Consider the following 14,405-nt stretch of genomic DNA (forward strand, 5'->3'; position numbering starts at 1 on the left):
TTAAGTAAACACCTCATTGCCATTATTGTTTCTTATAAATACAACGTGGACTCTCCTTAAGTCACCGTTTATGAAAGAATACTTCAGTGTTCCTCGCCTGAAATTGAGGCACAAGACTAATGACCTTGCTATAGAGTACACCAGTATGATGAATAATCATAAGGTTACAAAACTGTATCAAGGACAAATGCTTCAGTCCTTTGGTTTTTTACTCATGCTTTTACGCTTGCCAACATCCAGGTATCTCTTCCTTAACCGAATTGATTTTGGTGTAACCTTCATATAAAACACAAGATTATATCAGGCGATCATCATCACTTCTTCACATTAGGCCCTAAAATGAAATTAAATTCCAGGACTAACAATACTGCAAAAAACTCAGGAAACTTGCAGCAGCAACAAAATGGACCAAAACGAGAACATAGATTTCTTTATTCTGAAATTTATAAGAAATTTAATTATGCAGTCAATTCAGGAAAAAATATCAGGGGCATAATAGCAACAGCTTAAAAAACATGTGAAAGAAATGGAAGGGCCTGAAACTAAATTGATTTCTTGCATAGTAAAAACATGGGAGAGGTTTGACTTATTACCTCGATCAACTCATCTGAAGCTACATAACCAATGGCTTCTTCAAGAGTCATCTGCAACCATATAAACTCAGATGTAAGCAATCACACGACGTCAAATCAAATGTTAAGGTAAATAAATGTTTGATGCATCATACCAAAAGCTGCCTACTGCTTTCGACATGGTAGGACATCAATTAAAAAATAATTCTTAACTGAAAACTTTTAGGAAGTTTGAATGATCCATATATCTCCAAAAATTACACAAACATTCAACCATATTATCTCCTATTGTAAGAGAGTTATCATGAATACCCTGCCGGGTTCTATGTACTGGTGAATCTACTCTTTAATTCTTGACATATTAGATACCAACAAAGAAAAACAACTGGAGGTAATAGAAACAAAAAATGTAGATCATAATGGCCAACAAATACATACTAGACGAGGAGGAGATAGCTTCACATTCTCATCTTTCCCAGCAGCACGCACATTAGTAAGTTCTTTAGACCTAACAGGATTGATCTGCAGAAGGCAATTATTGCAAGATAAGCAACCAGAATTTGAAATATAATACACGAAGTGAAAGGAATGGATATCCATACATCTAGATCTGTGTCCCGTGAATGTTCACCCACAATCATTCCATCATACGTCTGTATACCAAAGAACAAACAGTCAGCTTTGCTTCGTATAAGATGACAGGTACTAAGGTGACACTTGACATGCTAAACTTAGTTCTGTATCTTTCTAAAATGACACTCCGACTACCATTCATATCATCTTTCAAATCTTTCAAAGGAGAGAAATGGGGATCAATCACCAAGGATATCCACTGCGCCAACAAGCCCAAAAATGCAGTTGCCTCCCTGACAGTTCAGCACTAGAACACCGCCGGGGTTGGTGGGACCACACTTTGGGACAAATAAGAGTTCCGCTAGCATCATGAGATAAAAATATGGCAACAATGGCAGTAAGAAAAGCATTTTGGCAGACTCCAACATAGATCAAATAGAAAGGTGTAATGGTACCCAAAATCAAAGGATTTATTTCAATGTCATTAAACAATTTGCACAAAGATATGCCTTAATAAAAATCTGCATACGGTTGCGATTGATTTACTTTAGGGGAATGTGCAATATCTGTATATTATACTCAAAACGAAACTGAAACCAGGAAACCTCCACCAGCATCATAAAAATTACAGCTAATGGAAGTAAAGAATTAGAGCAACAATTAGAAATATATAAGAAAAAAATTGTTATAAGAACCTCCAACCCAGGAGTCACAAAGAGAATTCCACGAGCTTCTAAGCTCATTAGTGCATAAGATGTGATTGTGCCATAGCCCATCGATACCTGTTCAATGAACACAAAATAAATTTAAGTCATGAGACTCGTGACTGGAAACATGAGACTCGTGACTGGAAAAATGATAGAAATCAGGACCAATTCAACTCCAATATCTATTTCAAATAGCAAAGCATATAGAAATTTGTCAGAAAGGCATCAAATACTGGAAATCCTCAATAAACCAACCTACACTTTTGGGCATGAATCAGATAAATTCTCAACATATTTATGTTTTTTCTTTCTATATTTCTTCCTTCTTTTTTCTTTAATAACATGGGATAGAGATAAGACTAATAATATAGAACTTGTAAAGTGCATCAACAACTTAATTGAAGAGCAAGAATACGACCATCTGGAAATAATTAACTTGCTACAAAATCAACTAAATCATTTCCAACATTGATGATGACAGAGAGATCCTTCAAACAAAATAGTGCCCTTGAAACAAACATAAATCTCAACTAAGTGTCAACTACAATTAAATTGGGATCAGCTTTATGGATCATCCTTCAACTAATTGGACTTGACCACAAGTATTCATCATTTTATTCCATGTACTCTATTTAAAATTGTCTTCTCTATCATCTCTTGATTTATTTTATCCATCTTCCACATTATTTCTATCCATGTTTTAAACCTCCCATCACCACTTTTGACAACTCCAACTTGAATTAAATCACAATCTCGGTGGCACATTAATCAGATTCCAGTTCAAATGGCCAAACCACCTTAAGTGATTTTCTCTTATCTTTTCATTTACAGGGGCCAAGTGCACCCTTAAATAGATGACTTTACTCCTTTTATCTTTGCTAATATTCCACTTATCCATCTTTACACTCTTCTTCTGGTTATGCTCGTTTCACGAACATCTTCTAAAACAGCGTGGAATTTTCTAGCATAGAGCATAGCTGATTTTATAGTAGAGTAATGCTACATACAGTCGTGGAGTGCGCAAGCGCCGTGCAATCCTTTTGAAAAAGAGTGGGGTTCACTATTAAAAAATTAGTTTTTTTCCATGTAGGTCCCGTATTTACTCACTTTTTACAAAGAGCTTGCACACTCCACGACTGCAAATATTATTTCTCTAAGAAAAAATAGCTAGATAAACTAATTCTAGATGTCAAATTAGCTATAAAATTGATTCCAGTGAATCTCAACCACATAATGTCCACCATAACCCAAGAATAGTCTTTTCTTCTCTCTTTTCCTCCACTACAACGAAATTTTTTTCTTTCTTAATGTTGATAGCAAAATGACAAAACAGATAGAAGTGTTGAACTACAAAGATTCTGGGACAAAAGCATCACAAAATTCATATTTTTAATTGTTGGGCAACCCATGCAATAATTGAACAATGTATTAGTGTTACATATCATAAATGTTTTTTGATAGGTAGTGTTACATGTCATTAATTAGCTATAAAACAAAGTACAGTAGTGGTTTTGAGACATGACGAGATATAGAAAATCTTTCTAACATAATTTGTGTTTTACATTCTAAATCAGGATCAGGCTATATTGACACCAATATGATTAAAAAATATACCTAGGTGGGTATTCATTCACCCTTTATTTATTTATTTTTCGGTATTCATTCACACATGTAGACATACATTGGAATGTATACATCTCAGCCTCGTCCCCAGAAAGTAGGGAGAAAGACAAGGAAAAGGAAAAGAAGTGCAAGCTTTGAAAATAAATATTTGAGATCCCTAATGTATGCGAAGAGAGAGTTTTTATATCAAGATGCTCATGGAAAACCAAACATCTTCCAATTGGTTATTTACACCCACAGGCTCTTTCGCTATGGTAGATGAAGATAGAATAATAAAATCAACCTAAGAAATAAGTGAATGGAAAAGGCAATAGAAAATATACCAATACTCCTTTCCGCACATTGCCAAGAGGACCCCTATATTTTTCATAGGCTGCAAAAACAGATAATAATCGGAATGAACAAGAATGCTCTTAAATGGGGCAACGTTAAAAGGGGCATCAATCTATTGAACAACATGCATAAATATCTTAGTAGAACATCCATACTCAGGAAAGCACGATGCATAAATCCGGTTCCACGTGTATCAGTACTAAACACGCTTCTGTAACCAACCAGGCCCCTGAAGAATATAAGAATACTTTTTTAGAGGCTATATGAAACAAAATTTCTTGGCTATGCCTATTTACTTGGAATAAAATTTTTTAATACCTATCAAAAAATGAAACAAAATTTCAATTAGAAAGTGTGTAAGTTACTTGGGATGTCAAAATGTCATGATGAAAAGGAATTGTTTTACAAGATAAGTGTACGTAATGACCAAGAATAAGGTGACAAAATGTGTGGTCGAAGTAAATGGTACATGGAGACAGCAAAAGAGCAAGAAAATCTTGGAAACTAAAGGTGGAGACATAAATTGACCACCATCCAATGGTAAAGTGTAACAAAATAGACTTTCAAGGTAGGTTGATCCATGTGAGGTCATCAAAGTTTTGGCCATTTCCTTCCCTCATATACACCACATCAAGAAAATCGGGAAAAGGTCTTGTTATGGTGGCTACCAATCCCCTCATTCCAACATGATGAAAAAAGAATTACACACTTAAAAATCGTCACCTTCAATTGATAAAACGATCTGTATATGAGGGTCTTTTTGGCATCCTTACGAGGGAGGGTTGGATAAGTCTATTGAATTATTAGCGTAGTAACTTTTATGCATGCCTCCAAACACCATAAAAGGAGGGTGAACAAATAAATGGTGAGGTTTTATCCATGTAGGAAGGATACTTGATATAAGGGTGCTACATCCCACATTGGGCATGAGCTCAAATACATCTCGCAGCGTAATACTAATAATCCTTAATAAAAATATCTAAAAATTAAAGAAAAAAATTGACTTTGGAAGGGTATAAAATGATTCTACAGCACAGTAGTTTTGATAAGATAACAAAAGATTTGACAGAACATTAACATTTCATTTTGATGACAATCATAAATAACAAATTTTTGACAATTACAGACTTTAATGAGCAAGCAAGAAAAAATTCTCAAAAAAGTAACCAAGCACTGACCTTGATGGACAGGTCAACGACAATCTAGTCCTGCCAACATTTCCTGGGACAGGTCCCATGTCCATAACCTCAGCTCGCCTATGAGATAGGGCTTCCATAACTAATCCCACATGTTCCTCATTTACCTATAAGTCATATTTTAGATAGTTGAAGGCCCAGCATGAATTCTTAAGATAAACTACTGCATGCACACAAGCAATTATTACCTCAATAGTGACTTCTTCGATTGGCTCAAGCTTTTGACCATTTTCAGTTTTATACCTGATTCAGCACATGATCATTGCCCAGAATGAGAGAATGAATAGTTCATCAATAAGGAATGATTATGCAAACATTATGACCAATTCCAGGCACCTTAAAACTTCATACACTGAATAAAACTTTAAAGAAAAAACCATGTCGTCGTCAACATTATATGATAATTGTCCAACTCTTGATTTGGTCATATTAAGTTAAAGAAACTGGGAAGAAATAGAAGAAAAACCACTGACAATTGAAAAGTTTGTAACTGCAGACTAATGTCTCAGCTAACACTTGAGAGTTTTATTCAAAACTCACCATGTTTGCAATTAATTTTTTCTTGTATTCAACATTTGCATTAACAGTTCAAGAGCCTTACAATCCTTTTTGACAAGTAGTTCAATAACCTCACAATCTCCATCAATACCTTCTGTTCATGGCCATTGTGTGAGGCGTATTTAACCCAAATCAGATTGCATTAAGAACTAGAGAACCTTTTTTTAATAGGTAAAATGAGATTTTATTGATTAAGTAAATAGGCAAAGCCCAAGTACACAGAAAGTATGAAGTAGAGAACTAGATTCATGGAGCAATTATACTAAAAACTTACATCACTTTAGGTGGTGAGACAGACAACTCGAATCCTTCACGCCTCATATTCTCAATTAAGATACCTGTTTTACCCAACAAGGAAACTGCGTTGAGCGCATATATTTAACCGTAATGCTCTATGCACTGAAAAGGAACTGCTATTCTTTCTTAAATCTTTAGAAGTTGTAGAGAAAGTATGAACAAAAAATTGTACGAGGAAGAGTACAAACCCAGTTGAAGTTCTCCCCTCCCCTGAACTTCATATGATTCTGATAAGCCTGGGAGAACATTTATGGCCAGATTAGTTTCTGCTTCAGCCATTAGCCGATCACCGATTTTCCCTCCAGTCAACTATAAATACATCATCATCAGCACATGATTTGTGTTAAGTACAACAGCAGTAGCACAGCACCTTACGTAGAGTCGTTGAGTATAAAAAAAACAAAAGGAAACACAAATTCCTCAAAACATTTGGGTTCAGAAGAACCATTCAGTTCAAGATATCACACTCAAATATTCCTTTAAGGGGCAACCCAAAATTGAATCACACACACTATATTGCAGGATCCAAAGGCTGGAGAGAAGAGGTTTACGGAAGGCTGAGAGCCAGTGCAGAACTAACTCACATCTTATATCATGAACATGGAATCATTAGAGGTCTTATTTTATAGGTGATTAAGGCTTAGTTAAGTTTAGTTTAGTACATAGCAAATTGGGAGGTCTTAACTCTTTTTGCACATTGAGAGCTGTAATGAAATTCTTCACAAGGCAGTTGCAAAGTGCAACATAGATAAAGCAAAAAGATAGTTCCATGTGGTAATTAGCAGGTAGTCTAGAAAAGACCTAAGAAGTTCGAGAAAAATATTACTAACTATTTGTCCTACACTTCTATCCTTATATTTTGGAAACTGTTCAGCAGAGCCAAAACATGCTGTCAAAATTTTAGTTATCAGACATTGGAAGCAATCTATAACAAAGAAAGCTTCACAATTAATAAATAACGTGCAGTAAAAAGCAAAAATATGTATAATCCAAAGTCAGAATAGAGTTTAGAAAGTTTCCACAGATATGGTTCCACAACACCAAAACTATGATCTAGAGGTGGTAGAATTCATTTGTTACTTTCTTTCTTTTTTTATAAGTAAGAAGATATTTCATTGATATAAAGATAGGCATAGCCTAAGTACACAGGCCTATACATGTGATTACCCCTATTTAGGAACTAAGAAATGGTTACAAGGAAATCATGGAAACTAGACCATTTAAATCTAAAGCAATGGCCCACATAAATAAAGTCTTCCAGAAGAAACTAGTTTGGGTACTCAGGTATTCTTAGTGAGAATACCTCACACTACTATTTATTATTACTTTTCACCACTATTCACAACTATTCAACATTCTATCGTTACTTTTTCACTACTACTCACAGAATACCTGAGAATACCTGATACTTGAAATTTCTATCATTTCTCTCTCCAGATACACCAAAAAATACAAATGGGAGCCATCCTCCACACAACTACCATCTGTGTTGTCCCCCTGATCCCTCCCCATGGCCCCATCATTTGTTACTTTCAACAACAACAATAAAACATTTCATTTTGATAAAATCATTTGTCATTTTGATTCTCAATCCTAGATCTTCGAATTTTAGACGAGCACATCATTTAGCGAAAAAAGAATAAAGGTACAATGGAAAAATAGTAGGCCAAGCCAATCAAAGGCAATAAACATAAATATTAAAATAACTTCCTATTGAAAATTGTATAATGGTGGGACAAATAGTTTTTTAAACGTGTTGTTTCTGACAATGGCATATATAGGTTAAAAGATAAAAGATAAACAAATGATTGAAAGGTGAGGGAGCATGCACGCACGCACGCACAATGCACATTGCCAATTCATTCTCAGTGTCTGTCTGTATTTTTGAAAATTATCCAATGTTATTATTTTAGTGTTCATGCACCAAAATCAAAAAAAAAAAAAAATCTAACCGTAAATGAACAGAAATGTATAACCATTTTTTTTTATATATAGATACAAGTCAGATATTTATTGATATGAAAAAAGGGCGAAACCCTAATACAAAGTGAATATGCAAAAGAAACATCTGGCTATTAAAAGTATAGATATCCAGAAAACTTAGGAAACTAAAACTAGAAAGACGATACGAAGCCATCCATTATACAAAGTTCTGAAGAAGAAATTCCTAAGATCCACTAGTCTCCTCACAATCTTTGAATCAATAGTCATTTCTTTCTTCCAAATGCACCACATTAAGGATATCGGAAAACAGAATGTATAACTAAGGAAGAAGTCTTCGTTTATTTTCTTTTATTCCCTTTTCTTTTTGATCCATACACAACAAAAACATAAATGGTAGCAAAGGGTGCATGTAATACCAAATATTGTGACTGAGTGAAAAATAACTGAAAAGTTCATGACTCACATGGGTACCATCGCGACCAGCCAATGGAGAGTCATTGACACCAAAAGTCATAGAAATAGTTGGTGGATCCAACTCAACAGTTGGCAATGCTGTCATAACCTGAAAATTGCAATCAGAAGTTCAAAAACAAATCCATATTATTCAAATTACCGAACACATCTAGTGAGCCTTGAATCTGCAATCTCACCCTCCAGCTCATCCATATGGGTAGAGGAAGTGTAATTTGAACTGGAGCTCATAGTCAAAAAGTGTGAATTATCATACTCGTAATACACAAAGAACACAACATGATGTTGAATATCACCTAAAACTCTGGAGTTGTAGTGTAAATAAGGCTTGTGCTTTCCCCTGTTCATTACAACTAATAAGATTGCCAACATCCTCAATGTTAGGAGGTTGGGGCTTCATACCTTCCCAAAGGAAACAAAATTGAAATGAGGAAGAACAGTGGTGGAGCCAGGAGTTTATGTTTGGGGGGCCAAATTTATATTATAATAATTTTTTTTTTATATAATGTATATTTCCATATATACCAAGACAAAAAAGAACACATAAAAAGTACACTTTGGATTTTCAAATTATCAAAGGTTATGCAATTTGTATACCAAACTACAAAAACTAACACATTATGTCCACAAGGCACAAACTACCAAAAACTGACATTTTAGACCCTCTATTATTATCTGAGCATCAAGATTGTGCCACGTCACATATTTTCCATTCATCTAAATGACTATTTTCCATTCATCTCAATGGCTGTAATTGAATCAGGATGCAAATTGTCCTTTTTTGTATTTTGAGGATGGAACATGGCAATTTTGGTAGTTTAGAGTGTAAAGTGTAAAATCCTTGATAGTTTGAGTGCGCTAAGTGTATATATCCTAAAACAATCAATATATTAATCAACCTGAACATGCTTAAGCCATATCGTGGTTGTAACAGATCATAAATTATAAATTATTATTTTCTCCATAGAACATAAACTCAAAATTTCCACTCAAAATTATGACCATAGAGAAGTGTAAGAAAGAAGTCGAAATAAATAAGACATAATAGATAAAAATCATACTTTGTTGGTGATTTTAGAAAAATATGACTTTTAGAAACATTTTTGGGTCAAACCTTAAGTTAGAAAATCAAGCTTTTACCAAAAGATTTATAATAGAGGAGGGGTTTTTAGGATTTTACCTTTTGTAAGATTTTGAGTGGTTAAAATATTTTAGAGAATAATTTTTTTAAAACGTTTTTGAACTTGGAAAGGTTTTTCTTGAGCTTTAATTTCTATTTTAATTAATAAATAAATAATTCTATGTTTTGGGGGAAATTGTTTTTCAAAAAAAAAAAAAAGAGGGAGGCAGGGGGGCGGGAGGCAGCTCTCGCCCACTTACCTTCAACCCTGATGAACATTATTGCTTTGTGGTAACAAATAAAATACATTCAATTACCTCCACATTTGCCACTGTATGGCCTATTGATGGACTTGTCAAACCAGCCATTGATATTATATCACCAGCTCCGGCACTATCAACTGGAACCATGCTTGTACCTTTCTTTTTCATCAGTTTAACCACCTACAAGAGAACAATTACTATGTTACATGATATGCGTATAACTTACGGAAATTCAAGAAACATCGATTGAAAAAAAAAAAAACAGAGAATTAAGCCTAAACAATATTCTATGGACTTTTTCATTTCATATGGAAATTGAGCAAAGTGAATATTATAATTAATTAGTCATAAATATGTGCGATGCACAGAAATAACTAAATTTATTAAGTGGAAAACACTATGTTAGTAATTTAGTATATTTTGAGATATTGAACAGTGAATAGTCTTTAAAAGAGTGTCAACGTTTGGATTTTGATATCTAAAATTTTGGTTGAGCAGCATTTATCCCCCTTACTCCCCTTTATTTCTATGTTATTGATGAGAAACATCACAAATTTTGCTTGCGTGAAGAGAGAGATTTAAAGCTATTTAGTATAGTGTAAAGTAAAAGTGCATAAATAAAATTATTTTTATTAGATAATTCTAATTTGAAATAAAATTAGTTATTTAATTGGATATATTATTTGATATGTTATGAATTTAACTTGATGATATATACTGTGCCATTAAAAATCCAATGGGAGTTAGGCGGAAGTACCTAATTGCGATTTTTTTAAGACTCATGATTAGTTTTGCAAATGTTGAAAACCTAGGTAGCTCTTCACAACCGCTGAAAGCCCAAATACTGAATTTGTAAGTAAGCCCTTCAATAATAATCCAATGGGATAATTGACATGTTTTCATAAGAGTAAGGTTCCATGTTTTGGAAATTATACATGATATGGATGAATTTCCCAAACTCACTGTTGTTAAGCCCATACCGTTCTAGCAACTTCACATAGCACAATTATATGATCAAGTGTTTACCCGCTTTTCTTATACATACAACACCAATCTATCACTTAGATTCTCCTCCTCAAATTATCCATTACTAAGGTCATCCCTAGTGGCCACTCGTGATGGAGCATTGTTCCTCCAAATGCTTTTCCAGGGAAATGTAGTACCAATGGGATGTAATGCTTGATAAAAAATCTTGACCTCAAACTTCCTTCTTTTTGACATAACCCACCAGATCTTATATTCACACCACCTCTCAACATAGTGGAGTATAATAGGTTGAAGAATGAGGAAAAGACTCTGATTCCCAATCTTTTGCTCATCGAATAAAGTGATATAGTCCAGTATTGTTGGAGAGTTGCAAAAAATCTGCGACCAAGGCCTCCCTATCGTGGGAAAGTCTGAACAATTCTGAGAATAAAGCCTTCAAGGATTAATCATCACACCATACATCATGAAAAAATCTAATCGTAGCCCGATTTTCCCACCTCAAATTAGATAAAGCTAGATTCAATTCCTCAAAACATTCCTTATGTTTTACACACCAACCTTTGTAAGGAGCACTTATTTCATCAGGAACACCACACTCCCGACATACTGCAATACTTAACTTCCACTGCCAATCGCCCCCCTTTCTATTGCAAAGTGCCATAGCTATTTAACCAAAAGAGCACAATTGAACAACAAATGGTTAACTCCAAACCCTCCTGAGGAGACTCTAGTGCAAATCTTGGGCTAGCTGACTATACGAAACTTGAACTCCTCTGAAGTCTCTCTATATAATAGGCCACCAATTGGTATAGAGTATATAGATATATAGTAAGTGGCCAAATTAGCCAAACTGCTTTTGATCAAAGTTAGTCTGGCTCCTTTTGAATGATAGCGTCACTTCCAGCCTGCTAATTGAAGTTTCATGTTCTCAATAATGTCATCCAAAATAGGTTGTGGTCTTGAATGACGCCCTTGAAGGGAGTCTCAAATGCACCATAGGTACCACTATCAGCCTACACGCAAGAATTCGAGCCAATCCATCAATATCCAAAACGGCCCCCACAGGCACTAGCTCTGAGTTAGCCAAGTTAATTTTAGTCCCAAAAAACCTCAAAACAAAAGAAAATGCAGCACAAATAATGAAAATGATCCAGGGAAGGCTCAGAGGATCAGCATATCCTTGGTGTATAGAAGATGTGAAACAAGAAACTCCTTGGAGCTGGTATGGCTCACCAAAATTCTGATAGGAGCCCTCTATGACAGCAACAGCCAGCATTCTATTCAAATGTGTCCTTGACAGCTACAAACAGTAAGGGAGATAAAGGATCACATGTCTCAACTTTGGGGTACTGCTAGAAAAGCCAGATGGTGATCCATTAATCAAAACTGAAACTAAACTGAAAATATGCAATGGACAATCCACTCTTACCATTTCTGTCCAATCTCAACCCGTAATAAATACAATAAGAATCCCAATTAACATGATTGTAAGCTTACTCTAAATCCCACTTACATAATACTCCTCAAGCCCCTAAACAAAGTCTAGTAAAAAGGCACTCATTGGCGATAAAAACTGGATCTAGGATTTTTCTTACCCTGATGAAGGCATTGACCTTTTCAAGTGTCATTTAAAACTTTGTTGCAACTTTGGAAATAATCAGTACACTCTCCAACCAGACTAATGAGACGAAATCCTTGATATCTACAATCCCTACTTTCTTGGGGAATAAGTGTGTTAGAGGGCATAATTGTGTTTAAGTATAGCCCATGAGGGTATAAATGGAAAATGTAAGCTAAGGTATATATAATGCAATGGTAAGAGGGTAGGACATAATTCTTTGTGTTTTCCCCTCAGCTTTCACACATTGCAATTCATGATGTCAACATCACTCAGTGGCTTAAAACATCACTCAATGGAGCAACTTGCAAATATGTTTACCAAGTCTATGGAGCAACTTGCAGATACTTTGACCAAGTCCCTGTGTCATAGTCGGTTCAACTTCATTTCTTCTAAGCTGGGTTTATATGACATATAGGCTCCAGCTTCAATGTAAGTTTAGAGAACATAATTGTATGAAGTATACCCCATGAGGGTATAAATGTAAAATACAAGCTAAGTATATATAATGTGATATGCAATTCACCCTCCAGCTTCTCTCCGTACATTTATTCATTTTCCCTCCGTACATTTTCTGTATCCAATGTTTCGTAGTTCTCCGTTGAGATTGGGTGGTTTGTGAAGGAGGGTGGATGGGTTTTTATAAGGATATTGCGATAGAGTCCAAGTTTTTCTCACTTGCTAAGGATGGGGATCTATTGGTCATCACTGAGAGAAGCTGGAGGGTGAAGTCAAAATTGTCACTAGGTCCTTCAACAGTGAACTGGTTGGCAAAGGCTATGGCAGATTGTTTGAAGGAGGAGAAACGTGATTTTTTCACCACTGTTAGGGAGGGTAGTCGTAGCTTCATTGCTTAGAGTTGCTCGAATGGTCGTGGACGTTATATGGCAGTGGTGGAATATGGGGGTGGGGGCAGAAGAAACATCATCTTTGTGCCTGAAGAGAAGGAAGGCAGAGGGTGGAAACGGCTAGGGAAGGCGCTCTGGGAGTTTCTCAAGGAAAGGAAAACCTCTGTCAGTGAGGAAGCTCCAAGACCATCAGCGATAAAGGTGCCCCCTTTCTCTTACAAGGAGGTGCTGCAGGTGGAGCATCCTCGTTAGTCCCTAGCAAGGTGGCCATGGCAGAGAGTTGGTGACAAGGTACAACAGAGAGGAGATCACAACTATGGTGCTGACAGTGATAGAGTCTTTCGGCATGAATAGAGGCAGAGTGGTGGGAGCAGACTTGCAAGTGGTGTGGCAGAGGGGGATGTCCACAGAGCTTTGCTGGACGTGAAGGTGCAGTTGTGCACGCTGTAGAACCAGGTGGAGTGGCTCTTAAAGTGTGTCGAGCCTAAAAGGGAAAGGGGAATGGAGGAAAGGGCCAAGCATGATATTGAGCTAGAGGAAAGGGCTGGGTTGCACTTCAGGGGTGGCCCAAGCCCAGGCCCAAGGAAGGAAGGCCCTAGTCTAAAAGGGGGTGTTTTAAGGGGGGTGAATGGGCCCACAACTGCTGGCCCAACGGACACTGCTGGCCCATCAAGGCCTAGTGGGCCTAACGTCAATGGGCCCAAGCCCACTGGAATTTCAGGGGCTGGAGGTGGATTTCAGCCCGCCTGTTGGGCTCCCTCCCATATGGAGGATTCTTAAGGATGGAGATCGACCGCCCATGACTGACAGCAGCCTAGCCATTGTGTCGACGATAGCTTCGACGGCACCAAGACTTGTCGTGGGTCCATAGACGTAGGTCCAGATGGCGCCGGCAATGGAGAAAAGACCGACTGAGCGGCAGGGCTGCGTAATGAGCAAATTGACAATATCTCACCACCGTGCCGCTACCTCAGCTCCATGTGGACAGAAACCACCGATCACCATGATGGAAGTGTCACCTTCCCAGACGGAGGCCCATATTCAACTCGAGGAACATCTCGAGTCTATTCAACAAGAGGGGCTTGCTCTGAAGCTTGCGGGGGGATCGTTCGAGGGGTCGCGATGGCTGGGGTGGAGGTGGTTGATGATGGGCTCTCTCAAAGGCTTGGCTGCGAGGAAACAATGGTCCTCGAGACTCAGTTTTCCACTAGTAATGCTGTGGTTGAATGGGAGGGCAGAAACTTATTCGAGGAGGAGGAGAGGGGGGGGGTGACACCTAATATGCAATGGGTTCC

The 14,405-nt window shown here is 36.8% G+C and overlaps 1 protein-coding gene across 1 annotated transcript in view; it reads right to left on the minus strand.

Annotated features, from left to right (window-relative positions):
* Positions 1 to 14,405, minus strand: part of LOC108993713 (50S ribosomal subunit assembly factor BipA) — a 40,521-nt gene continuing 26,116 nt past the window's right edge. Inside the window, exons 7-19 of the mRNA XM_018968708.2 lie at positions 9,712 to 9,837; positions 8,267 to 8,365; positions 6,048 to 6,168; positions 5,837 to 5,900; positions 5,193 to 5,247; positions 4,987 to 5,111; positions 3,964 to 4,037; positions 3,799 to 3,848; positions 1,841 to 1,927; positions 1,175 to 1,225; positions 1,011 to 1,094; positions 594 to 644; positions 1 to 276 (exon numbers count right to left, since the gene is read on the minus strand). Of these exons, the coding sequence (XP_018824253.1) occupies positions 193 to 276; positions 594 to 644; positions 1,011 to 1,094; positions 1,175 to 1,225; positions 1,841 to 1,927; positions 3,799 to 3,848; positions 3,964 to 4,037; positions 4,987 to 5,111; positions 5,193 to 5,247; positions 5,837 to 5,900; positions 6,048 to 6,168; positions 8,267 to 8,365; positions 9,712 to 9,837 (1,071 nt within the window). The 3' untranslated portion in view covers positions 1 to 192. The remainder of the gene's footprint in view (positions 277 to 593; positions 645 to 1,010; positions 1,095 to 1,174; positions 1,226 to 1,840; positions 1,928 to 3,798; positions 3,849 to 3,963; positions 4,038 to 4,986; positions 5,112 to 5,192; positions 5,248 to 5,836; positions 5,901 to 6,047; positions 6,169 to 8,266; positions 8,366 to 9,711; positions 9,838 to 14,405) is intronic.

Source organism: Juglans regia, chromosome 1, assembly GCF_001411555.2.
Source record: "Juglans regia cultivar Chandler chromosome 1, Walnut 2.0, whole genome shotgun sequence".
NCBI classification, from domain to species: Eukaryota; Viridiplantae; Streptophyta; class Magnoliopsida; order Fagales; family Juglandaceae; genus Juglans; species Juglans regia.